Raw genomic sequence first — 24,845 nt, forward strand, 5'->3', positions numbered from 1 at the left:
GACACCTGGTGGCACAACCAGGTACTACAGCTAATGTACATTTTCTTACATACGCTTCCTTCGTCTTTTGACTTGACCATAAATATATTTTTAATTGGTAAAATTGTTAAGATTACCTGATAATCATTAGCTTATCTTAGTTTATGAAACACTTTTTTTCTGCTCCAATATTTGCCTTGAATACGTTGAAAAACTATAATTTCTGGATTTCGGAGACATGAAGTTAGAAAAACTAATTATTTACAGGCTTTTCGGTTATTTGACTTTGTTGACATTCAAATTTGTAAAAGTGTAATTAAAAAGTGTAGCTTGTTTAACACTAGTTAGCACAGTGGAGTTTTTTTTTAACGTTTTGTAACTAAATATTTTACAAAACTGGCAAACCAACCACTTCCCTTATTGGTCCTGCTGTTGCCTAAGTAGTTCTTTATTTGCATATTCCATAAAAGTGGACACATATAAAACAAATCCGTCTCTCACCCCAGTGGTTGAAGTTAAGTTTGTATCCATTGGTAAAGAAATGCAGTACTTTGCATTGACCACTAGGGGGATGTATTCTGTACATCATACAAATTCACCACCAAACAAAGTTAAGTAAAAATGAGGCGTCAGAATCCATTTTTGGCTCCAACGTGGATAAATAATAACTCTGATTTAGTTTTACAGTGTTGTGTTGAGTCGTAGGTGAGCTGGTGTGCTCGGGCTGTGTATTCTAGATGAACCAACACTGTTTTAAGACTAAATTAAGACAATTTTCATGGATAAAACTAATAAACTGTGTGATTTTAATGCACAGAGATGAGTTTTTCAATCAATGACCAGAGAGGGACTTTAAAATCAGAACATACAATAAACAAAAAACATCATAAAGAAAACGCAGAGAAAGTTTCTGATGTTGCAACATTTTTATTTTTTTTATTAATAAGTTCTTAAATTGCACTTTCTTAAAAAATATCTCTTCACAACTTCGAGAACAACTGAAAAACTTGAAGAAACTCAGGAATGCCAGGTAAGAGGTGAAGCGCTCGCTTTGCTCGGTCACAAAACGTCGAGTGAGTGAGGAGAGTTTGGAAGACGGCGGCGGCAAGATCGTTGGCTTAACTCGGCTGAGAACGATTCATCGACGGGGTGGACGCCGCCAAGAGAACACCAGCTAGGCTTTCAAGCTGCGATAAAATGGGTTTCCTTTGTGTCACCGGTTTGTAAGAGGGTGAGGTATGGCATGGGAGATGAATCCTAATTCTTCCCTCCAAGATCTTCCATCAAACACCTCCTCTAAACATCCTTCACCTCCACACTTCATTAGAAAACTATCTTCACTGTGGAAAAAAATACAGCTCCGGTGCCTTCTGCTCGACGCTCCGAATATAAAATAAAGTCCATTAAAAACCGTGTCTCACACTCACACTCTTGGAAAACGAGGTTGGAAACGTTCCGTCAACAGTTACGAGGAATGAATCCACACAGACAAACGCGCGCAGGAACACACAAACACACCACCGCGTCCACGCCTCGGCTCTGTTATCACTGCAAATGTAAATCCTCAAATGGCAACCTCAGGCCGAGTCACACGACAAAGTCCCTCCACGCTGAAACGTCACCTGAATGAGCAACGGATCAAATAAATATAACCCCCGAGCTGCTAACGAAACGAGAAGACTGTTAGACATCGGGTTTATTTTTCTGAAAATAAAATAAAAACCAAACCAGAAATAAATTAAACTCCTTCATAACAAATAATCACACCGTTAGCTGGGAGACGATGATTTCCCCAAAAAATAAAAGCGCGAGGCTACTTTGAATAAACTCGCAAAAACAGGAAAGAAAAAAAAAACAAAAAACTAAAGGTTGCTCAACATGACACATCACAACAGCACAACAACAATAAAAACATCTCTTAACCCATGCCATATGGTAGCCAACCAATCCGGAAGACCATTATTGGTTTTTGTTGCAGTTTTGAAATGCAAAGCAGCGCGAATCCCCCCCTCGAATACCGGCAACGCTGGAGTTTCTTCGATAAACAAAAGTCGTGTGTTGGTTTTTCTTTTCGTCTTACTTTGGTCAGTTAAAGAGGAGCTGCAGTGGTCAGACAGAAAGAGAGGAAGGCGTGTTTTGTAGAACGTAAAAAAAAACAAAACAAACAACAACAACAGCGCAACCAACCTCCTTTCACGATTGTATTATGGTTGGATTCCAACACCGAACATAAAGGATGGAGTCGTCGGACGCCGCTCGTCAGTTAGCGGGTCCCGAGAACAGGCCCCCCCAATATGGGAGGTTAACAGGGGGGTAAAGGGTAAAAGAGCTCAAGGCGGAAAGTGTGTTTCCACCGGTCGCCCTTAAGGCTCCACTTGGGTCTCCTCCTCGGCATGTTTCTGCATGTGCACCAGCATTCCCTGCAAGAAACAGAAACCCTTGTCAGACGTGTGATATTGAACGTTGCTAAACATTGCTGAACTAAAAAAAAAAAAAAAAAAAGGGGCTAACATCGGCAGAGTGTTTTTATACCTGCTTGGAGCTGTTGCGTGCACAGAAAAACTCTTCACAGTTTTTCCAGCGGCACTTGATCGTCTGGAGTTTGGCACCGGTATGGTCGTTGATCAGGTGCTGCTGCAGATGCTCCGTCAGCCCGAAGACCAGCGAGCAGCCGTGCCACTAAAACACAACAACATAACCACCATGAGAGGACTCGAGCCACATAATATTTGTATCCTAAATATCTCTTTAGACATTTTTAAAAATCAGACATGAGTCTGTTCAGAAGGCTAAAACACCAGAATCAGCACTACAAAGTAACAGATGTCTCCTGAATCTTCTGCTAGACGCAATTCTGTTGCGTGTTTATGATACTGTCTTAATCAGTTAATAAATAGATTTATAAACTCTTGAACTGTGACTCATCTATTCATCTGTCAAGTCCATGTCTTACCCAGCAGCGGTAGTTCTGCATCAGGTTCAGCTTGACGGCCTGAACGCTGCCGTCGTAACAACCGGTGTAGATCTGAAACGGATCAGATCGCGTTCAGTCTTTTACTTCATGTGAGTTTTTCAACATACCTTCCATAGATCCTGTATTTTAAAAATATAGCATTTTTCATGTGCAGAATGTTGTGTTTTTTTTTACCATTTTGCGAACATTTAAAAGCCAATTAAATGTGTTGCTTTGTCATGGAAGGAACAATGATTTTTGCAGCTAAACTGAGTGTCTACTGCTTGAGTAGTTTCTCACCATGTTCTTGTGCACCGACATACACATCACCATGTCCTTGTGTCCACCGTACACCTGCAGCTGCTCATGAGACTGTGGACGGAACGTTAGCACAACTTTTTAGATTTGCAAAATCGTGTATTTCAAAACAAAAATGCCTTTCGTGGCTAAAATTAAATGAGCAAATGACAGGCAGATATTCTAGTAGTATTATTTTGAGGATGCAGACCTGCAGGTCGTAGACTCGGACCAGTTTGTCGAGGCAGGCGGTCACCATTACTTTGCCCAGGACGGCCACCACAGTGACAGCATGATTGTGTCCTTTGTAGACCCGAACCAGCTCCCCTGTCTGTGACACAGTGGCAGAAAATAGCTGAATAACATTTCTCAAACACTATAAATCGTGATTAAAATGTGGCTTCTTTTTTTTCCCTCTAAAAGCTTTAAATGAACTCACGTGGATGTTGTGTGCGTAGACGCATTGATCACTGGATCCACTGAACACCAGATCATTGACCACCTGACAGGGGAGAGAAACGTCTAAATAACTTGAAAGATCACACAAGAATTAGCAGAGTTCTCTAAAACACTGTTGGCTTTTGTTTTCTGCTGCTGCATTACGAACCAAAACATACGTATATTTACATACAGCATCTATTTGTGCACATCCTCCAATAACACACCAAAGCTTAGATTAAGCCTTTCAAACATCCTGTATGTTTCTGTAAATTCCTCGCCAGCGTCTCAGACTTCAGACCCACCTTCATGCAGAGCACCGTCTTGCTGTGACCCTCCAGAGTTCTCAGCAGCAGTCCGTTCTTGGCGTCCCTCACGCTGATGGTGCTGTCGAAGGATCCGACCAGCAGGACCCTCCGAGCTCCTTCCTGCGACGAGGCCAAGCAGCTGACAGCTCGCGGCCCGTGGCACTCGAACACTTCCATCTGCTTGTTTGACTACACGAACAGCAGCAGAGTTAATTGTTTTCACGGTCGATTAAGCGGCCACTTATCCTCTAGATTAAACAATCAGTTGTTTGGGTATAAAATGTCAGAAAACGGTGAAAAATGTCAGCGTTTCTTGTTTTGAGCACATTTTTTACACTTTTTTTAAATACTTGTTTTTGTTTTTTAATGCTTGTTTTTATAAAGCTGTATGTTGTTGTTTGCTATATTTCCTCTTCTTTTTTTAAAGTTTCGTTGTAGATGTGCGATGACAATAAATATCCTTGATTCTTGATCCTAACAGATATTCATTTACTGTTGCAGAGAAGGAAAGAAACCAGAATGAAAAATTAAAATTAAAGAAGCTGAAATCTGCTATTTCTGACTTCTTTCTTTAAAAATGATTCAAACCAATGAAGATTATCCAAATAGTTGGTGATTAATGTCATAACTGACAACAAATTGGTTATTTGTCGTAGCTTAAAATGAACATCAGCACTGTGTACCTTCTAGAAGAAAGTATGCAAACTTCCTGGGGGGGGTTGTGTTTTTTTGGTCTCGTTTATTTTTATTTTCTACACCTTTGCAATATCGTCTCTGAATTTTAGAGATAATAATAAAGGCATATCTTCCTAAATACTAAAAAAAAAGGAAGTGTGCAGCCGCTGAGGCAAATGTGACTTCTAGCAGCTGTTATTTTTACTCTTAGCTTAGCGTGTAGGATTTAAAAAGGTGATTTTTATGTATGTATTGTATGTAACAGCTGCTAAAACTGAAGTCAAATCTGAACCCACTTGAAAACTGAAGAGACATTTTGGACTGATGTGTCAGACAGTATTATACCTCACGAAAGGTTGATGAGAGCTCAAAATCTGTGTCCGCTCAGCGTCACGAGGGCTGTGGTGTGTTCAGAACATGTAAACGCTGATGTAGTATGGAGTAAAGTAGTAAAACAGTCAAATAAAGGCTTAAGAAAGAGCTCTCCACCACCGTTATCACATCACTAAATGAGAGAATATGTTGTTGTTCGTTCCTTCAGTTGGAGTTAAAGAGATTTAAAGAATAAAAAGTGACCACGAGGGCATAAGGAGGCCCGACACCTGACTAACACGCCTAGTGTTGGATTTATTGCTTTGTCGCTCTTCTCCTGATAAATTCAGCTTTAAAAGACGTCGTACACTTCATTTCTCACCTTGAGGTTAAAGGTCACCACTGTGCCGTTTCCCAGACCGGCGTACAAAGTCCTCCAGCGGCTGTGAAGGCAGAGGACTCGGTCCGACAGAGAGAACTGCTGCTCCAGCTCTCGTGTCTGTGGACAAGAGGGAACATTACAGAGAGTCCACGATTCAGCATTACTCTGAGAGTGGACAAGTTATCTTTTTAAAAAATCTACTCTGACTATCTGATGAACTTCCCATCCATGTCGCGTTTCTGTCGGAAAACGTAACCAAACACTTTTTAAATAATTCTCATTCTATGTGTCTCATTTAAAATAACAATGAATCCTCCACAATAACCAGATTATGTTGAAAATGAAAAAATTTTGCATTGTTCAATGCAATCGTGAAGCCAGTAGTGACCCAGCAGCAACCGACAGTAAATTAACAAAACTTTTGGGACTTTTCAGCTAAACTGCAGACAGTGTTTGCACAGAGCAGAGAGGAGACAACCACAGAAGCAAATTAAAAATGTAAGCAGTAAAATATTCATAGCATGTATAGGCACCATTTTTTCCAGTATTGGGAACACTTGTGGACACTTGTGGCATATGCTGATTCCAGGTTTTTCCATTTTTTGTAAATTAAATAATCAAATTAATTAGCCTTTTCATGTTATTTCTCTCAGTTTTTTTTTTTTAATGATTTATAAAATTATAGCTTTGTTATAATGCACTAAAGACATTTTGGATTTCTCTCTACGTCTTCATGGTTGTGTTGTTTCCAAAGAGGTGCAGGACTTTATAGTTGAGTGAAAAATGAACCCACAGTGAATAAAAATGTCACAGGGGCAGAAACTGCTTGGAGTTCAGAGGGTTCAACACAAATCTATTTATGTATAATTTTGCTCACATGCTGCAAAAAGCCACTTAGTACAGCTCTAAATACGGCAGTTTTTTAGGCGAGTGAGTTTGTACCTTGAGGCTGTAGCAGCGGATGGTTTGGTCGCTGGAACCAGAATAAAGACGATGATGGAGTCCCGGAGCCGCAGACACCAACAGGCAGCTCACTTTGGAGCTGTGACCCTCGAACACACCCACACATTTATGAGTCTGTAAACAAAAAAAAAAACCCAGAAATATTTATAACAGACATCAGTGTACACCCTGACAAATTAGCAGCAGCAGTTCTTCATCATCACCCACCACCAGGTCAAAGGCTTTGACGGTTCGGTCTCCTGAACACGTGTACAGCAGCCCGTTGTGGATCTGCATGGCGTTAACAGCCTCCTGGTGGCCCTCGAACGCACCGTCGGAGGGCATCTCGTCCTCACCGTGGTCGGAGGACACATCTGGGAAACACAAATGAAGGATACGTGCAGCACATTAGCACAAGCATCAGTAAAAACCAAAGCAAATGTTCACTTTTAGTCTTTTTGATTGACTGAAATTGACACCAGGGGACATTTTAACACCTTTAATTCACCAGATATATCCAGTTATGTCCATAAAGTATGATTTAGAGGATTTATGTACGTGTCATGTTTTGCCTCATCTAACAGCTACCTCTACATAAATCCACCATCAAGCCAAGTTAAATAATCAGATTCTCAGTCCCGTCCATCTCTGTACTCTTTCTGCTGAGCGGCGTCGCCTCACAGCTCTATGAATATCTTGCCCATAAAAAGTAATTTGGGCTCTCCACAGTCTATTTTAACTCCAGTCTGGCATTTCTAATTCTGGCCGCTCAGAATGTAATATGATTTTATGCATTCACACTTCAGGACGACCAGCTGGGTCCAGTTTCTCTGTATCGGTTTAGTGTTGGGCTGCTAAACCTGCAAAAACCTCCGACACTGCTGAGAAAAGTTAAATTAATGTCAAAAAAATAAAATAAAATAAAAAAACTTGTGTAGTAATTTAAAAAAAATAATACTAACATTTCTGTAATGTAAGCAGCTTGTTGAATTGACAGATATCTTTAAAAACACTGCTAATTTCTGTAACTAATCAGAAATTCAGATGCATTTTACTCTGTATTTGGTGGATTTTTCATTCTGAACAAAACTATTTCTGTCACTTCTGATGTTAACAACAATAATACAATACCTGAGCACATAATCTGCACATTTACAGATGCATAATTTTACTTTGGGAGTCTACTAGAATATGTTTACAAGCTTTAATGCTCAAATAACACATTTTTCTCATACTGACGGTCAAACTAGCTGGAGTTAGGGTTAGGGTGCAAATGTGGCACATGGCGATGCAGGTAACAGGAAAGGAGCTTTCTATGATGAGATTAACTCTCTTAGGCAAGTTTTCAGACCTTAGAGAAGCTTTTACGCAATAAAGGAAACGGGAAAACTCAAGAGGCATAACATGGGCCTTTCAAATAATATGTCTAATATAATATAAGATAATAACATGAGCAGCTCTGCAGAGACGAACGTACCTGATGAGTTCTTGGGCAGCGTGATGGCAAACGGCAAATCGCTGTGAGGAGAAGAGTTGAAAAAAGAGTTCAATTTAAATGTTCTACCATTAAAGTCAAGACAGTAGAATATAAAGTTTTATCAACTTCAATTCAGTTCTTGGACGTTTTAATTTTGGAAAAGTACTTCACACATCAAAACTAGAGATTTATTACATCTAAAGTCAGTTTCAACATGATTGTATTAAATGTTTATTCTACATTTTGTTTGCAACTTAACTTGATGATATTATCAAGCGACATCACGTCGGCAATAGAGTACTAACAGAGAAGCAGAGTTTCCTAATTAAATGTGCCGTATGAGGGGTTACTTGATTTCGTCAAATTCTTGCAATGACAACAAAGAAGTTCTATTATGAACACAAATTGTTGTACGTTTTTCTACTTTATGTGCAATTTAAATCCCATTTTTCACTCATGTTAATTGCTAAACTGGGACTAAACAATCTCAAACTAAAGTCTAATTTGCCCGTTCTGCAACTTCTGAGCTTTTGACAAAACCCTCATCAGGAGACAGAGTTTCTGACTGACGTGAAACGGCTGGAAGCTCCAGAACAAGCTCGTTAGTGAACACAGAGCTGATATCGTATTGCTAGCGGCTCACCTCTCAGAGGATTTACACAGATCCATGTCACTGGTGGAGGAGACCTCGTTGCAGGCCAGGCTCTGGGGCTCGGGTCTGGAGGAGTCTGGGGCCGGTGCTGGAGGGGTAACCAGGGGCGAGGCGTCTGCGTGGGGCTGCTGGAAGGCCACAGTGACCTCCATGCTTTCCTCTGAATCCACCACAGCAGCCTCAGTGGCGGCCGCCTGAGGAAGCTCCACCATGAGTTTGCGGTCGATCTTCTCCAGTTTGACGGTCAGAACCGCCGTCCTGAGCGCCTTCACGTCGCCGTCTCTGTCTTCTGGGGGCAGACTGGAGGTGCTGACCTGAGAGCCTCCGCTGGGTCTCCTGCGAGGTCGGAGCCATCTGGGCCTTGAGGCTTCTTCGTCCATCTCAGTGTCGGTGCTCTCGAGCTGCTCCAGGCCCGGAGCCTTCTTCAGCGCCTTCCTCTTCTTCAGCTTCCTCACACGCTTCCCGGCCCTGGTTTCGGACGGAGAGGTCGGCAGGTTCGGGGCTAAAGGCGCCGAGGGAGGCTGGAAGAAGTGAGCGTCGGCACCGTCGGCCTCCTCAGAGCCTCTCCTGCTGGGGGAGAGGAGCTTTAGGGAGGCTTTGGAGTCAGGAGAAGCCGGAAGGCAGCTTCTCGCTGTCTGGATGCCCCTTTCTGTCGTCTCCACCAGACCCTGCAGCTCCTCTTCGCAGGCTGCAGGCTCAACAAAGCTGGCTTGGTGCAGCTCTGATTTTCTGTCAGGAGAGGGCTGGAAGTTCAGGGGAGGATCTGCAAAGAGTTTCAGATGCACACGGATCAAGACACCACAGACCTAAAGAATAAATGAACAGGAACACTGAGAAGTTGTGAGGACATTTTTCTTTCTACTACAGCACTTGGTTAACCCTGTGGACCTCAGAAGCTGCCAGGGAGTTTTAAAAGCATGCTGTGTTTTAGAAAATTCCTCAAATTTATCAGAGACAGAAACTGTGAAGACAAAAAGAATCATCAGATTTTCAACCTGTCAGACGGTTCTTGAACTACTCATCTGTGACATTCAGTTGGAAAATGTAACTAAATCTAATCTTTAATTGGTGATATTTAATTAAAATGACTTTATTCGACATGTCTAGTTTGCCAAAAATCAACCATTTGCACCAGATTCTATTCAAAATAAAATAAAAATTCTGTGCTCCTCTGCACAACCGTGAAGCCTTTAGTGACTCAGCTGTGACCAACAGTTATCTTTTGGGACTATCCGGCTGAACTGCAGGCTGTGTTTAGACAGAGCAGAAAGGAGACATGTATGGAAACAGATTTAAAACCAAAGTAGTAAAATGTCAATAACACTTGGAGCCCCCATTGGAAAGGTGCAACTTGTGACCACTTAGAAAAATGTTGTACATGTTGATTTAGGGATTTGAAAAAAAAAAGGTAAAATAAATATTTAAAGAAATTCAGCTTTCTTTTTTCTTTTTTTTTGATGATTTATGGCATTATAACTTTGTCTTACTGCACTAAAGACATTTATAGGTTCCCTCTACTTCTAGTCGTGGTTGTGCTGTTTCCAAAGAGGTACAGGACGCTACATTCATCAGAGCTTTCTAAACTCACATTGATAGCTTCTAGTGCGTTCTACTTACTGTTTGGTTGTGCTGTACATATCTAGCTGTGCCCATCAACATGTGAAATGGTCAGAACAACAGAAGAAACACAAGGAGCTCAGTGAATAGCCATACACTTTGCACCGCATGTTGTTACCTGAAGCTGTGGCAGGAGCGACTGGCAGCTCCGGAGTGGTGCTGTGAGCGCAGTGGGCCACGCCGTCTGCAGCGTCCAGCTCTGGGCTGACGTGGACAGGAGACTGGGGCTCCTGCTTCACGACTACAGGCGTGAAGGGAAGGCTGGAGGAGGGAGGAGAGGCGCAGTCTGCAGCACGACCGGGACTGGAGGCAGCAGAGTCCACAACGGGAGGAAGCATCACAGAGGAGGGGATGTGTGGCTCAGCTGTTTCTGAATCCATCTTTTCCTCTTTCAGCTTCACCTGAGGGGCTTCCTCCACGGTACCTGGATTAAAAGGCGTAACAAAAAGCAAATTTCACTGTTAATTTAACTGTGCAGCAAAAGAGAAATCTCACACACACAGAACAGAAATGTAAATTACTTCTGGTAGACACATGGCAGAGCTGCACAGACAAAAACAGTGAACAGACCAGAAAAATCTCAGTTCATGTTGGACTTTTGTCACTTTTTGCACATTTGTTCACTCTGTTCAGGCCTGTTATGTCACAAATAATGTGTTTAATGTGTGTTTTTTGCTGCAATCTTCCTGTGTTATTCTGGAAAACATATTAATTCATTGACTGCTACAGTGATTCCTAGATGTTTGATTACATATTTAAATTACCATGGCATGCAGACTCTGTCATATTTCCGCTTTAACCTCATGCGTAGTTATTAGCAGTAAATAAGTGAGTTTAATTCATGTATTGCAAAATGATTTACACAAAGCTATGTCCTTACCTTGCATCCCTTTGAGTAACTCGATCCGCTTGTTTCTCAGCGAGCTCATCTCTCCGTTCATCTGAGAAGCCACAGAATGGAGGTTAATATTTTCGCTTGTACCCCAGAATATCATGAAGTTGGCATTAAAAGCAAGAACTTATTTTTAAAAACAGTGAGATGTGAGGTGTAAGGTAGATTTTAAAGTGTGCGACAAGAAAACAGACGCCTGCTAGGGTCAGTAACCTGCACACATCTGCTGCAAGGCTCGGAAACTTTACACATAGAAATAAACCTGCTGACAATGAATAGTGAGGATGAGATTTGTAGGTGAGTTTATGTTTATGTGCAGAGAAATAATATTCATAATATGTAGGACTGTTGTTTGGCGGAAAGCAGAGGAAACTTGTACTTAACTTGACTATTTCCCTTTTAGGCTACTTTATAATTCCACTTAAACACATTTCAAAGGGAAATGTAGTATTTTCTACTCCTCTGCATTTATCTGACAGCTTCAGCTACGTTTAAGATGAAGACTTTCCACAATAAATAATACAAGAAGCTTTTAAAACGCAACCTTTTTGGCTTGTAACAAACAGAAGCATGAAGTCAGGCTTAGACTTCCTTTGACTTGTTAACAGCTCCACCAATTTGTGATCTCAACTTCTCACATGGCTTTTTCAATAAATGTTCAAAAGACCAAAGATAAGAGGGAAATAAATCCAAAAACTGAAACAAATTTGTGTATAAGAACTTGTTTTTTCTTCTTTCCTCACTCATTAATCCGATTTTTTTTTTTGCAGTCCCTGAATATGAAACTGGATATAAAGTAGCTCAAAGCTGCACCAGTATATTAATAATATTATTCTGTCATATTATATATGTCAGATGAGCCAAACCAGGATTTTCACTTTAATACTTTAACTAGATTTTGCTGCTATGTACTTTCACTAAAGTAGGATGTTTCATTCAGAACTTGTACTTGTAATGGAGTGTTTATGATTACTGTATCCTAACAGCACTCCCATACATACCTGCTGTTTAACCACCATGAGGCGCTGCACCTCCAGGTAAGCGGCCTCCAGAGCAGCTCGGGCCTGGATCAGGCTGGCGTCCACCGTCTGCAGGGAGCGACTCAGCTCGTCCTCTCGCAGAGACACGGCCAGCAGCTGGTCGATCTGTAAACGCTCTGGACCAAACCCAGAACACACAGATTAAACATCACAGTAAAACGTCACACATACAGGGAGTCATTTTCACTCTGGACACTGACCTTTTTTGGATTTGACCTTCCGTCTTTTGCTATTATGTTCCAGGCACAAGGATTCTGCATTTGGAACATCCTAAAAATGATTTTAAAAAAGGCTTGTGTTTAATTTGTGATGATATAAATAGAAAAATACAAGTCAGAACACTGTTTCCTGAACTCACCCCGGCTGCTCTCCGCCTCTTCCCTGTTCCCTGACCGTCGTACTGCTCCGTTCCCGAGCTGCTGTCTCCGAGGACTGAGTCGGATCTCTGCAGAGCTTTCACTGTCTTCGCTTTGCCTGGCTGCTTCTGTGCTTTAGCCTCAAACTGACCCAACACCCGCCCAACCTCTGGCTGATTGTCTCCACTTCCTTGATCAGAAACGTGGCTGGGAGAAACTGCAGACGGCTGCTGCTCAGAGCTGAGGCCTTCTCTCTGTGCGGTGTCTTTGGATGTGAGGCTTGTAAACAGCGAGTGTGTGGATGCTGGTGCGACGCTGCTCTCTGACAAAGAGCGTTTTCGGGAGGCGCCCTGGGAAGAGACGTCCATTAATGATTCCCATTGGAAACCCTCCAGCAGGGGAATGTTATCCTCCTCCTGGCTCTGGTACTCCTGCTCACATGGCACCATCTCTATCCCAAACCTGGAGGACAGGAAACAGACAGGACATGAGCTTGAAGTAGCAGAAATCAGATATAACACTGTAAACTTATTACATTTTATTTGACTAAAACCCATGCACATGAGAACCAGACATCTTGTGTATGATACAATCTCACAGAATAGTATCTATAAGCAAAAAGGATACTCGCAAATGAATATTTGTGCTTCACGTGCACTAATGTAATTTCCTCAGCTCTTGTACTTTCGTAAAGCTACCACAGTGCAGAAACACTCCTTCAAGTAAAAGTTGCTCATTAAAATTCCTACTTAAGTATAAAAACAGGGGTGCAAATTTATTTTTTTAAAATTCTTAACCCATTGCTGGCAGCGTTACCAATCAATGTGACAAAATGACATGGATGTAAAAATGACCTGGTAGCTTTAGGCAATTGAATATGGGAAAAATCCTGGACCGTCTTCAGCACTAACTGCCACATAAGTCTTTGTCATGGTGGCCCTTTATTAGTTTGACCCTCACAATGCTCTCTGTTTGCCAAAATGCAAGTGACTGACTCCTACATTATTAAACATAAAGGAACTGTATCTCAATAAATAGCAAGAGGCTCCACCTGGTGGCGCAACCAGGTACTACAGCTCGTCGCATATCTTTCATCTTCTGCCTTGTAAGTTAAGATGTCGTTAACTGGTTAAATTATGAACAGCAACTGGTTATCAATTAATCATGAACATCCCTGGTAATAAAGTATTACCATTAAAATATACCTAAAGTAATAAAAGTAAAAGCAGTCATTATACAGAGATGTCCATATTAGAAAACTGTATGTTATATAAGTGGATAATAATTACAGACCTAATAGCTGCGGCTGGTAAGGATGAAGCATATTTTAATATTTACTGCTGAGTTGTTTACAAATTTCAAAGTTTAATCTTAATCTAAGGCATCACAGTGGGACTTTGCAACAAAATACATTATGATTTGTTGATTATAGTTACATATTATATTGATTGTATTTCTATATTATGATGATCATTTTTCAATATATTATATTTATACTATAGAGGTATAAAGTGGATGCTGTTCTCTGCATCTGGTTTTTATGTGCATGTGTTTTGAGATCCTTGGAGCTTCAGTAATAAGTAACTGGAGTTCCTTAATAATAAAAGAGATCTGAGAATTGAAGAAGCCACTTGGATGGGGATGAAATGTCTTTAAGAACCTAAAACAGAAGTCCACTTGCTTTTTTACAGCTCGGAGGATTACTATGACCTGGCTATGACTGAGAATATCCACAGACACATGTTTTGAGACTAATTAAACACCGTATAAGCTCTAAAAACAAGATCAAACTTTCACCTCGGCATGCCTTTCCCCTTGTCTTGCTTCTTCCTGACTTCCTGATACACCTGTTCCCAGTTCACGTTACGTCGAGACCCCGATGAGCTGATGAGCTGCCGTACGGTCGGTTTGAGCCCAGAGTCCTTTTCGGTGTCGCTTCTCCGCGACTCGCTCAGGTTACGCACCCGTCTGGCGATGTTCAGGTTCGGTTCATGGCCGACTGTCTTGTTTTTGGAGCTGATGTGTTTGCTGAGGTCCCGTTTCAACACAGGAGGCAGGTCCAGTTTGGACAGACTGGATGTGTTGGATCCGGTCTGAGCTTCGCCGCTTCTGGAGGTGTCGCTCTCTGAGCTCTGACCCGCCTCAGTTGCCTGCATGCCGTCATCGGAGGCCACCGAGCAGGTTTCCTTCTCCGATTTCTTCCTGCTCTCCTCATCGTCCCGGCCTGAAGCTGCCGGCTCTGAGCTCTCCACGGTGGAGGTGCTGACTTGCAGCGACTGGAGAAACTGGCTGCTGTCTGAAGACGCCAGCGCAGGCTTTTCTGGCCTGACTGCATCGGGCTGACTTGCATTCTGCCTACAGCTGTTTTCCTTGTTGACTCCAATCGGACTCTGTGATTGCTCCTCCGCGATGTGCCGTGCCATTTCCATCCTGTTGTTAGTGGAGCTGTCTAAAGAGCCTCTCTGTTCTAACACAATCTGTCTGGCTTTCTTCACTGACTCTGGAAGCTGCCGTTCTTGTCTAGACTGCAGCGGCCCAACAGTTGAAGCCTTGAGTCCACTCTGCTTTGCAGCTGGTTTCGACTGTGCTTGACTGGAGGCCTTGCTAAGCTGAGCTCCACCGCCGACACCTGGAACCGAGGACATCTTTCGATCTATCTTCAGCAACGGCTTTTTATTGGACGAACCAGATGGGGAGTTCTGGTGGCCTTCTCTCTGAGAGCTGCTGCTTCTACCGCTGCTGCTGCTGCTCCTGTCTCTGGGTTTGGTCGCTGGGTTTGCTTTGTGCTTCCCTTTGTCTTCCACACTTGGTCGACTCGAGGTCAGCTGCCCTGGTTTCTGCTCAGGTCTGGACTGCCTCTCGAAGCTGATTTCTGGAGGTTTGATCAGCGGTTTAGGGCCTTTGTGGTACTTCTCTGAAGAGTTTGGGTTGGTATCGCTATGAGGTACGAATTCAGAACCCTTGGTGACTGGGTAGGGCGACCAGCGGCACGCTTTGTCCAGCTTCGGATTGCTACCGAAAGCCTTGGAGCTCTTGCTGCTGTTATGTTCAGGCTCTGCTGGTTGTCCCTCCCAGTTCTGAAGCCCGGCAGCCTGCTGACCTCCCTGGTCAGTGCCCATACTCTGAAACTGGCTGAAGGCCTGGGCGAAGAAACTGGGCGGAGGTGGAAACTTGGGATGCCCTAACAGGCTCAGGGGCCGCCCCCTCTGGGCATACTGGGAAATATTGTTCTGGCCATAGAGCCCGTTACTGCTGCCCCCATTGCTGAGCCACGGCAGCCGATTTTGTGGATTGCCAGAATACCCGCTCTGACCCCACGTCTTGTTGCTCCGCCCCTCTTGGCCGTTGAAGTTTCCTCCACCAAACTCTGCGGACGCCCACTTCTGTAGGTTGGGAGGCTCCTGAGCGTGCCAGGTGGCGCTCTTTCCCTGTTTGTTGTGGTGCCAGGGTCGTGGCCCCCCTGCCCAGGCGTTATACTGGTTGCTCCCGTACCAGGAAGTGTTGAGAGCGGAATCAGCGAACCCCTGCGGCGGCGGCTGCTGCTGCTGCTGCTGCTGCAAGGCCAGACCGTAGCGGTAACGGTCCTTCGCCTCCTTTAGTCGCTGCTGAAACTCCTCCTTTCTTTTTCGGTCTTCTTCTTCTTTTGCCAGCTTTGCAGCGGCAGCCTCCTTCTCTTTTCTGCAAAGCATAAGTCACATACATGTTACATACATACATATATATATCCTACAAATACATACATGAACCTAAATTCATAAGGTGAGGCCTGTAGCATCCATGACTGAGATCCTTTATTTAGGTGAAAGAACTATTACCACACTGTTAATGCACTTTTTCATCAGGATTTTTATTGAATACTAACGTTGCTTAATGTGGAAATAAGCAACTGCCCAAATAGATCTGCTGTTTCAATTAAACGTGACACAATTTTTAGATTGTAGGAGATTTTACTTCCATTGCACATCTTCTTTCAGGATAACAGAAAGAAAACATCCAAAATACACATTTAGGTGTTAAGTTTTATTTTTAAAGGCCATCTTCTAGATTTTTTTTTCTTCTACTCTGAGCCAGAAATCTCTACTTCAACAGCACCTACATACTTTCCACTTTTACTCCTATTTATGGTCTGAAGATTTTTATATAGAAGTTGAATCACAAATCGGTCAAAGCCTGCTTTATACTTCATCTTATTCCTAAAAACGTGGCAAAATTGCATTTTTTTTCTGGCTTTTGACAGTTTTTTTTTTTAACCATTTACTGATAAAAAAGAGGTCTCCAAAATCCCCTCAGATTCTAGCACGTCAGCAAAACGAAAGACAAACTTTGCAGCTGGGTTCAGCCAATGTTCACATTTCTTGTTGGAAATTAATGCCAACTGTATGAGACCTAATTTGCATATTTAAACACACAATTTCGGAAAAAATGCAATACATAAAATCACTGTCTGAAGTTTCATGGTGGCATCAATCAGTGAAATAATTTGATCCTATTCGTCTCTGTGCCGCTTTAAAGGTGACCTTATGCGTCACTTGTGTGGTTTCAGCCTCTTTCTGCTGCCCCCAGGTGGCCAAAAATAGGTTGGTGTTGGCAACTGATAAGACTTAACAAGAGTTGGATTGTATTTCTCAGCGGGTGTCAAGTTTTTCGCTGAACGGATCTGCAGGGGAAAAAGATCATGTGACCAGCTAACAGTGTCCACACATTTAAAACTTGGACAGCAGCTGCAGTCAGACGCTTTTCTAAGGTTTTACAGTACGACAGCAAAGTGAAGTGCATAAAAAAAGATTATTTGAAAATGAAGGGGTTTTTGTAAAGGAGAAATCTGTGCATTTATTCAATTCCGAGCATTACAGTCCTGCAGTAAAGACTTTCCGCTGCTGTTTTTCTCCTCGGAGAAGGTATTAAACTTGAGGCAGCAGAACTCCGTGTGTGTGCAGTCATGCTTTTTTTTTTAGTCCTGACATTCGACTCCAGCCGCAGGTCAAAGTGAAGCTGCGACTAAAAGCGGCCTGTGAGCTCCGCTGAGCAAAATGCGAGACTATACATGGCATGTGTACACACAAAGCAGAGCTGGAGCGGTGTCGCTTACCTGTGCATTAAATTCATAGAAACACCGACACTGACAAAATGTTGAAGTGTTACTCTACCACGTATTGTAACTATTCTTTGGTTGAAAGATCAAATATCACGGTGGCAAATGTGAAATATGTTGAGTTTTACTAATATGAGCAACACAAACAACAACAAACAAACGACAGACTCTTATTCCAGCAGTTCAAAAGCCCAAAAATGGGTTAAATTGAAAGAAAAGTCCCACCTGATCTGCTCTTTTCTCTTCTCGATCAGCTCCACCAAAGCCTGGTCGAAGTAGTCCTCGTCTTGGTCGTTCCCAGCAGGTTTCTGCTCGGCCGCCTCCACGTTCTGCTTGTGCGTGGGGCTGGAGATGTGGCCGGCGTATTCGGTGAGGCTCACCACCTTCACCTTACACACTCTGCACTCGTGTCCGCAGTCCCTGGGGAGGGAAGGCGAGAGCGGGCGTTCAATCGATCCTTCAGGCATCGTTCCGATCTGCTTTTTATTTTCCTGTCTGCAGAGCGTGAAACGGCGTGGCTCTGCTTTCTGTTAGAGTCTGAATAAAGCCAGGAGAGGAGAATACTCAACAATCCCGCAAAACAAATGTCCGAATTCTCTATGCGTCACAGATCAGGAGGTAGCTAACTTGTAATTTTCTCTTCTTCAAAAAATAAACCTCTTTGTCATCCTGATCTTGTTTTTTTAATGTTTCTTCAGCAGGTCATAGGAGGCGGGTCGAGGGCAGGAGGAGCAGCCGGGCCGGACGCAGGCAGCATGTTAATGTGTTGGTGTCCCGCCGTGCAGCGCAGCGCTCAGCTCAGTGCGCTTCCATGATGGTGTCCGCTGCGCTCTGAGACTCTACACAAGGCAAAGACTGTATTTGACCTCACGCTGAGCTCTCACATCCAGACCCGGCCCCCCCTGCCAGGCCATGTGTTATCAGAACAAGCCCGAGGATCCTGCCCACCAATCCAGAGCAAAGCCGTCGTAACCGGAGCCGAGTGCAGCTGCTCGCAGCCTCCACTTCAAAAAACCTCTCCCAGCTATGCCATCCTGTGACTCTGACTGCTGGCTCCATCTCCATTTTCTCTGTCAGATCTGTGTCATGGCATGCTGCCATTTTCTGACCTCTCGTGCAGTTGGCAAACACTTCATCAGTAGGATAGGGTTACTTTTTTACTGACACATTATTTCTCAGCTGCAGAGAAACTCAAAAGTCTGCATCAAGCTGCTGAAGTTAAAGCTCTGAACCCCAAAACCTGTCAGCAGCTTACAGAGGCGTGTTACTGAGGGGAAAAAGAAGAAAAAAGACTAAACTATTCCACTTATCTGAGCTAAAAAATGGTCAAAACTGAATCTTCGACCACTTTCCTCTACGTGTCTCATTTAGAAGCTCGTCGACGAGTTCAGAGGCTATTCCACGGGCGTGTAGACGGATGCACAGCTGTTTGCAGGCTGTCGCTCGCTATGAATAAATCTGATGTGAATTCAAAAATATTTTTCACACTGAAACACTTTGTCGCACAGACGAGCCGCTAGCGTTGGTGGAAAGGTCATGCAGTTTATATGTTCTACACAAAGCTACAGTAAATACTTTGTGAGCAAGGGATGTAAATGTGGTTGCAAAGTGTGTCTGTCAGGTTCTTTATACTGATTTGGGTCTAATTTTTCTATCTTTTGCCTTTAGTTGAGAATTTTTTCTGGTCACCAGTGTAATTACAGAGATATTTGCTGATTTAGTTGTATTCTGAGAGCGTTGCAGTTGTTTCTCTAAAAGCAAACATCATATTATCATTACTGAATCTCAGAAATTACATTGGTTACATGAAATAATAATTTTAAAAAATGACTACATTGATTTCTGCTAACTTTATGATCCCTGAAACCCACAATCGGCTTTAACAGACTTGTTTTCTTTTTTTGTTTAAATCGATAAAACGACATAATTTACTAGAGCCAGAAACTATAAGAGAGGAAAGACTCATCTGATATTCAACTTTCCAACAGTCCTTGAATGAATCATGTACAAATGTGGTAAAAATGAACCAAACCTAAGTAGAAAATCGCAACATTTCATCAACCTCGCCTCATTTTACTGTCACGTTTAACAATTTGGTAAAAATAAACCTTTAAGTCGACCCAGATTCTGCAGAAAATAAAAAATTCTGCGCTCCTCGGCCCAACCGTGAAGCTACGAGTGACTCAGCTGCGAGCGACAGTCAAAAAATTCAGTGACTTTTCAACTGAGCTGCAGGCTGTGTTTGCACAGAGCAGATGTATGGAAACAAACTAAACATGTAAGAAAGAAAATATCTAGATTTTTTTATTGATAACACCTGTGAGCACTTAGAAAAGTGTTGCACATATTGATTCCTGTTTTTTTTTCCGTATTTTTGTTGAATAAGTAATCATGGAAATTCAACTATTGTTTTTTCCTTTTTTTAAAAAAAAACGATTTATGACAGTGGTTCTCAAACTGGGGTTTGGGACCCTCATGGGGGTCCCAAGATAATTTCAGGGGGTCGCCAGATCATTGTAAAAAAGAAATAAATTCATTAATAAAGCCTACATTTATCAAATAAACTTGTTGTAGGGCTGTCAAAATTAAAAGTGTATACTTCGTCCCACTCCTTTTTAGAACTTGTTAATATTCTGATTTGATTATGAGATATTATTATTATTATTTTTTGCTCTTTTTAAAATTATTTTCTTTTGTTTTTATATTTTTTTTCCTTTTATTTGTTTGAAATAAATTCAATTCATTCAAAAGAAAATTAACGTGTCAATGTAAAGAGATTAATCTGTGGAATAAACACATTAATTTTTAACGCATTAACGCACAAACAACAAAGTTATTACTGATGAGATATTAAAAATTCTAATTGGGGGTCACGAACACAAACTTATGTTATCTCAGGGGTCGTGGCTCAAAAAGTTGAATGCTGATTTATGGTATTATTAATGTGTTATATTTCAGAAAGCACATTTTTGACTTCTCTCTCCTTCTAGTCATAGTTGTGCTGTTTCCATAGAGGTGCTGGACTTTATATTAAGGTGAAAAATGAGCCTACAGTGAATAAAAATGTGGTTCAGACGACTGAGCCTGGCACTGCCATCTCATACCAGCCCAGGCTGTTTTATCAATCATCACAGACTCTTTTTAAACCAACACTGTTGCTTCATGAATCCAAAATTTCTTCACAGGAGCATCATGAAAAAGCACAGAGTTATTGAAATAATTACAACTACACCTCACCACACTGCAAAAAAAAAAAACATGTCCTCTTTGTGTGCCAGTGTTTGTATAAAAGCGTAGTAACTCAGCAACGGCAGCTCAGGCGCTGAATCAGTCGTGGCTGCACTCGACACTCCTCGATCTCAGCCACATGCTTTCAGTAATCTACATGGGAGTCACAAGATAGCCAGTTGCCTCCTAACGGTCATGACTGTTGTTCCGGAGAGATTGTGTCTAAATATATGTGCCACGGCGGAGACAGCTGCCCCTATATCCACTTGCCCCATAACTTCAGACACGTGAACGTGAGCACACGTGCTGCACGACTCAAATAGACTTGGACAAAACTCCTGGAACACAATAAAACCTTTTGTATTGACGTTAAGACTGAATTTATAAAGAGTGTTTTAAAATGTGAGAAAAACAAGACAAGAAAAACACATTTCATCATGTATGAAACTTTTTTCCTCTTATAAACAGCGTTCAGGATAAAGCTGAGCGTCTTTATGCTTCAGCGTTGTTGGTTGTAAGCGTAGGCGGGTTGTGTTTGGAGATGTGCACCAACAACTCACCGGCCTTTGAGCTTCTCCAGCTCGCGGTGGTGCAACATACTTCTCATGTGCTCGTCCATCTCCTGCAGGTACACATTATAAAGAAAGTGCTTCACATAGAAATCCACAAACATTTAGTTTATAAGCTCAGTTAGGTTACATTTGAGGGGGAATGTGCATGTCACAGCGATGTAGAATGAGGCTAAAACGGAAAAATGCTGCACGAATGTGGTTAAAATAGGTTTGATTCATCCATTTAAAGGTATTTTACCTCAAAAGATTCACATGAAACAGCACAATATCCAGATTTATGCATTATATACGGCTGCTGCATTGATTTTTGATTAAACATTTATTTTGTTCACAAGTTGCAAAGAATTCGAAAGCATGAAGTGAAATGATACAGTTTTTACACATTTAATTGCAGGTCAGTTACCTGCTTGGAGACGTAGACCGTTTCACAGAGGATGCACTTTCTGTCTCTCGCCATGTTGGATGCAGGTGGATCTCAGCCCATAACTGTTAAAACAGAGAGTGAATTTAAGTTAAGGCACTCATCGATAACAGCTAAAAACAACTTTATTGATCCCTCACCGGGGAAATTCACATATTCGAGCAGGTAGATAAAACTGAAGCAGAGTAACGCAAAAGTACAATAAGGCTGAAAACAATAAGCTTTACGTGGTGTCAGAAAATAGTGATGCCTTAAAATGTCTTGTGTTATCCCAGAGATATTCAGTTTAAAAGGAGTAAAAGAACAGAGAATATTCAAATTCAAGAAGCTGCAATCAGAGAACCCTGACTTTTCCTGTCGCCAAACCATTTTTAACAACTTTTTTCACAGCTGATGTATAAATCAGTTCATCACTGCAGCTCCTGTGTCCTGTCTGTTAGAAACTGCGCTCTCAGCAACACTTCAAACGAACCCAACAGACTTTTGCTGAACCACACCTCGCTATTCCGCCACCTGCCTCGGTACCGCGGCCCAGATACCAGCAGAGTTCAGCCGGCACACTGGTCTAATTCCAGTGTGCTGAGAGGGCAACTCTGCAGCCAGGAGGCAGCACCGGGGCTAAGTCTGGACTCGTCCAACGCTCGCAAACAGGGTGAGAAACGAACGCCGGCAGCAAGTCGACTGCTGGTCAACGTCTGCCTTCACAACACACAGCTGAGAGAGAAACCCTTGTTCTGTCCTGAAATGTGGCTGGTTTGTGTATTTGTTGATGCAGAAAAAGTTCAGATCAACGGTTAGAGAGAGACTCTGCCGTCTTTCCTGTGAATCTGGTGCTGTCGAAAAGAAAGTTACAACACAAAACAAAAAGGACTCGTCTCTGCCATCGCTATTATTTAAGTTTTAGGAATAAGAAATATAAAATATGAGCAGATACAAGCGTGCACGTTTGGGACAAATCTGGCTCAGGCGCAGGAGGAATGGAAATGAATTAAGAAATTGAAAAGTCAACTACAACATGATACATTTTTTTAACAGTTTTAACCAAAAATATTTTTAACAATTTACTGTAGATTTTCCCTGTTTTATCAAATCACAGATATTAACGAATAAAATCACTGAAAAAAAGACTTAATTTACCTGTTAGTCATAAAAAAAGCAAAAACAGTAATTAACGTCTACATCAAATATCTGTATTTTTACAACGTTTGACTATAAAATGACCTTTTTTTTTTATACTGTATTTAAATTACCAAAACATATAACAATCTTTTAGACATTTGCCGTTATTTGAATTACAAGTTTCCACACTAGAAATTAAAAAAGGGGTAAATATTTTTAAAGTTATTTTACAGATTTTCCCTCTTTTGTTAATGTTGACTGCAAAAAAAAAAACCTAATCGCATCAAAAATCTGTATTTTTACATCATTTATTCTTTTACAATGTGTGACCATAATATTATGGTTTTACTCCTCTGAAAATATTAGTTTACAGATATTTACCAGCATTTCCATCGTTTGTTACAGCAATCCACCATTTTTTTTGTGTGTTTTTTTTCTTGCGTCTTTTTGCAAAATGAAAAGCTGGTTGTCTAACCGTCCTATAAACAAGAAACAGGCTCTGCTGCAGGGCTGAATGATACGAATAAAAAATGTTACTGTGAGCATTTTCAACAGATATTCTGCTACAGGTCACAATTGCAGTGGGAAACATCATCTTTTCTACAAAAAATGCAAAATGTTAATGTGATTCTTGCTGTTCGTTTATATCTCAAGAATATCATTCATAGGTCGGGGCATCTCTTTGGCAAAACGATTATCTGTGTGATTTTAATTTAAAAAAACCAGCACCAGCATTTTGGATGTAGCACTTGGCCATGTTGTGATTGTGATAGTAGCACAAACAGCTGTTTCACCTTCTTCTGTGGACGCTGAGTGGTTAAATGCAAGAACAGAGGAGCAACACTTGTCCTGCTGCCTCCTATTACAGTCTTTATTCAACAAACCCTATGTCTGTTTGACAAACGCTAAAACAGTCAAAGCATTCTGGTGCCGTTCTTTTAGATTTTTTTCATCTTCATCTGACTACGAACAACTTTCCTCCCTCTACTCATCAATGGTTGAATCAGCACAGTTTAATGTAGAGTACAGTACAGAGATCCCATCATCATCATCATCATCATCATCAGTTAGGCCTATATTGTGTTTATGACTTCATGAAGTGCCTCTGAATGCCTTCATCCCCATTTCTCTTCCCTCCCAAAGCACCAGAGGGCAGCTGTTTATAAGATTAGTAAAATCAAATGCTCATGTTCCATCTCAGCCACTGAATCTCTGCAAAGGCAGGACAGTGTTTAGAGACCAGTTAACTTTCATACTGAACGTGTAGCTCTGCTAAAATATCTCAAAACACACAGGAATATATATACAAGAGGCAGCTTGTGATGTTGGATTGCTACAGAGCTTCCTCCTGCTGAGGCTGATGCACAAACTAGACCGCACAGTTGTCCATAAATCTAGATGAAGATCAACACAAAAGTAACTTCAGGTTCAAAGCTAACTTGCATGTTTCAGAATAACAAAAGAACAATTAAACTTGGTCTGCCCGAACCAGTTTCACAACACTGACCTGTTAGGCTAGCTGGCTAGCAGTTAGCTACCTGGTGCAGGACTTTATCATCACAAGTTTCAAGACATTTTAACAAACGATGTCGAGAAGTAAGCAAATCCAGTCAGAATCTGCAGGAAATTTAACTTCACAGCTGTGTTGTTAGATTTTAAAACTAGCTGGTTAAGTCGTGTAGCTAGCAGAGGGTTGGACCCCTCTTTGTTGTTAGCTTAGCTGTAGCTAGCTGCAGTTAAAGAGTGCAGACAGCCCTAACAACTGTGTAAAAAAGCAAACAAAAGGACCACCCGACTTCCTTAAGTACAAGTTGTTAGTAAGAACTATGACTTTTCACTGAGATCAACTGTCGGTTAAGTAACCGCTACAGCTAGCAGGTTAGCATGCTAGCAGTACCAAGCTAGCCAGCAACAGCAACGTTACACCTCTACTGATTTACGAGTTTTACAATCCTGAGGGAGAACAGCGAAACCAGAGTGTTTGTACATGGTGTAAATACTGAGGTGTGTCTGTCGGCTACCTTTAAAACATCCACATGTGTGCAGGACTACTGCATGTTCTCATCCAGGGCTGAAGCTAACAACAACATCCT

The 24,845-nt window shown here is 41.8% G+C and overlaps 1 protein-coding gene across 1 annotated transcript; it reads right to left on the minus strand.

Moving 5' to 3' along the window:
* Positions 1 to 890: 890 nt before the first annotated feature.
* Positions 891 to 24,845, minus strand: znf106a (zinc finger protein 106a). Its single transcript, XM_008298272.1, has 22 exons — positions 24,774 to 24,845; positions 21,616 to 21,698; positions 21,201 to 21,262; positions 17,638 to 17,832; positions 14,118 to 15,998; positions 12,323 to 12,782; positions 12,165 to 12,234; positions 11,926 to 12,080; positions 10,913 to 10,973; positions 10,151 to 10,456; positions 8,407 to 9,178; positions 7,764 to 7,804; positions 6,515 to 6,660; positions 6,287 to 6,421; positions 5,345 to 5,461; positions 3,973 to 4,164; positions 3,669 to 3,731; positions 3,441 to 3,560; positions 3,233 to 3,304; positions 2,933 to 3,004; positions 2,512 to 2,658; positions 891 to 2,399 (listed from the first exon to the last, which is right to left on the minus strand). Exons 2-22 carry the CDS (start codon positions 21,667 to 21,669, stop codon positions 2,343 to 2,345), a joined length of 5,178 nt encoding a protein of 1,725 aa, XP_008296494.1. The 5' UTR covers positions 21,670 to 21,698; positions 24,774 to 24,845; the 3' UTR covers positions 891 to 2,342.

This window comes from Stegastes partitus, unplaced genomic scaffold (assembly GCF_000690725.1).
Source record: "Stegastes partitus isolate 25-593 unplaced genomic scaffold, Stegastes_partitus-1.0.2 Scaffold1301, whole genome shotgun sequence".
Lineage (NCBI taxonomy): Eukaryota > Metazoa > Chordata > Actinopteri > Pomacentridae > Stegastes > Stegastes partitus.

What these genes read in the sequence shown, in the direction of transcription:
- znf106a (XM_008298272.1), bottom strand. Translation starts at nt 21,669, where the DNA reads ATGGCGAGAGACAGAAAGTGCATCCTCTGTGAAACGGTCTACGTCTCC. An exon ending in AAGAGAAAAGAGCAGATCAG is followed by an intron (nt 15,999 to 17,637) that starts GTGGGACTTTTC and finishes TATGCTTTGCAG; the next exon opens with AAAAGAGAAGGAGGCTGCCG. An exon ending in TCAAAGCCTTTGACCTGGTG is followed by an intron (nt 6,422 to 6,514) that starts GTGGGTGATGAT and finishes TTTTGTTTACAG; the next exon opens with ACTCATAAATGTGTGGGTGT.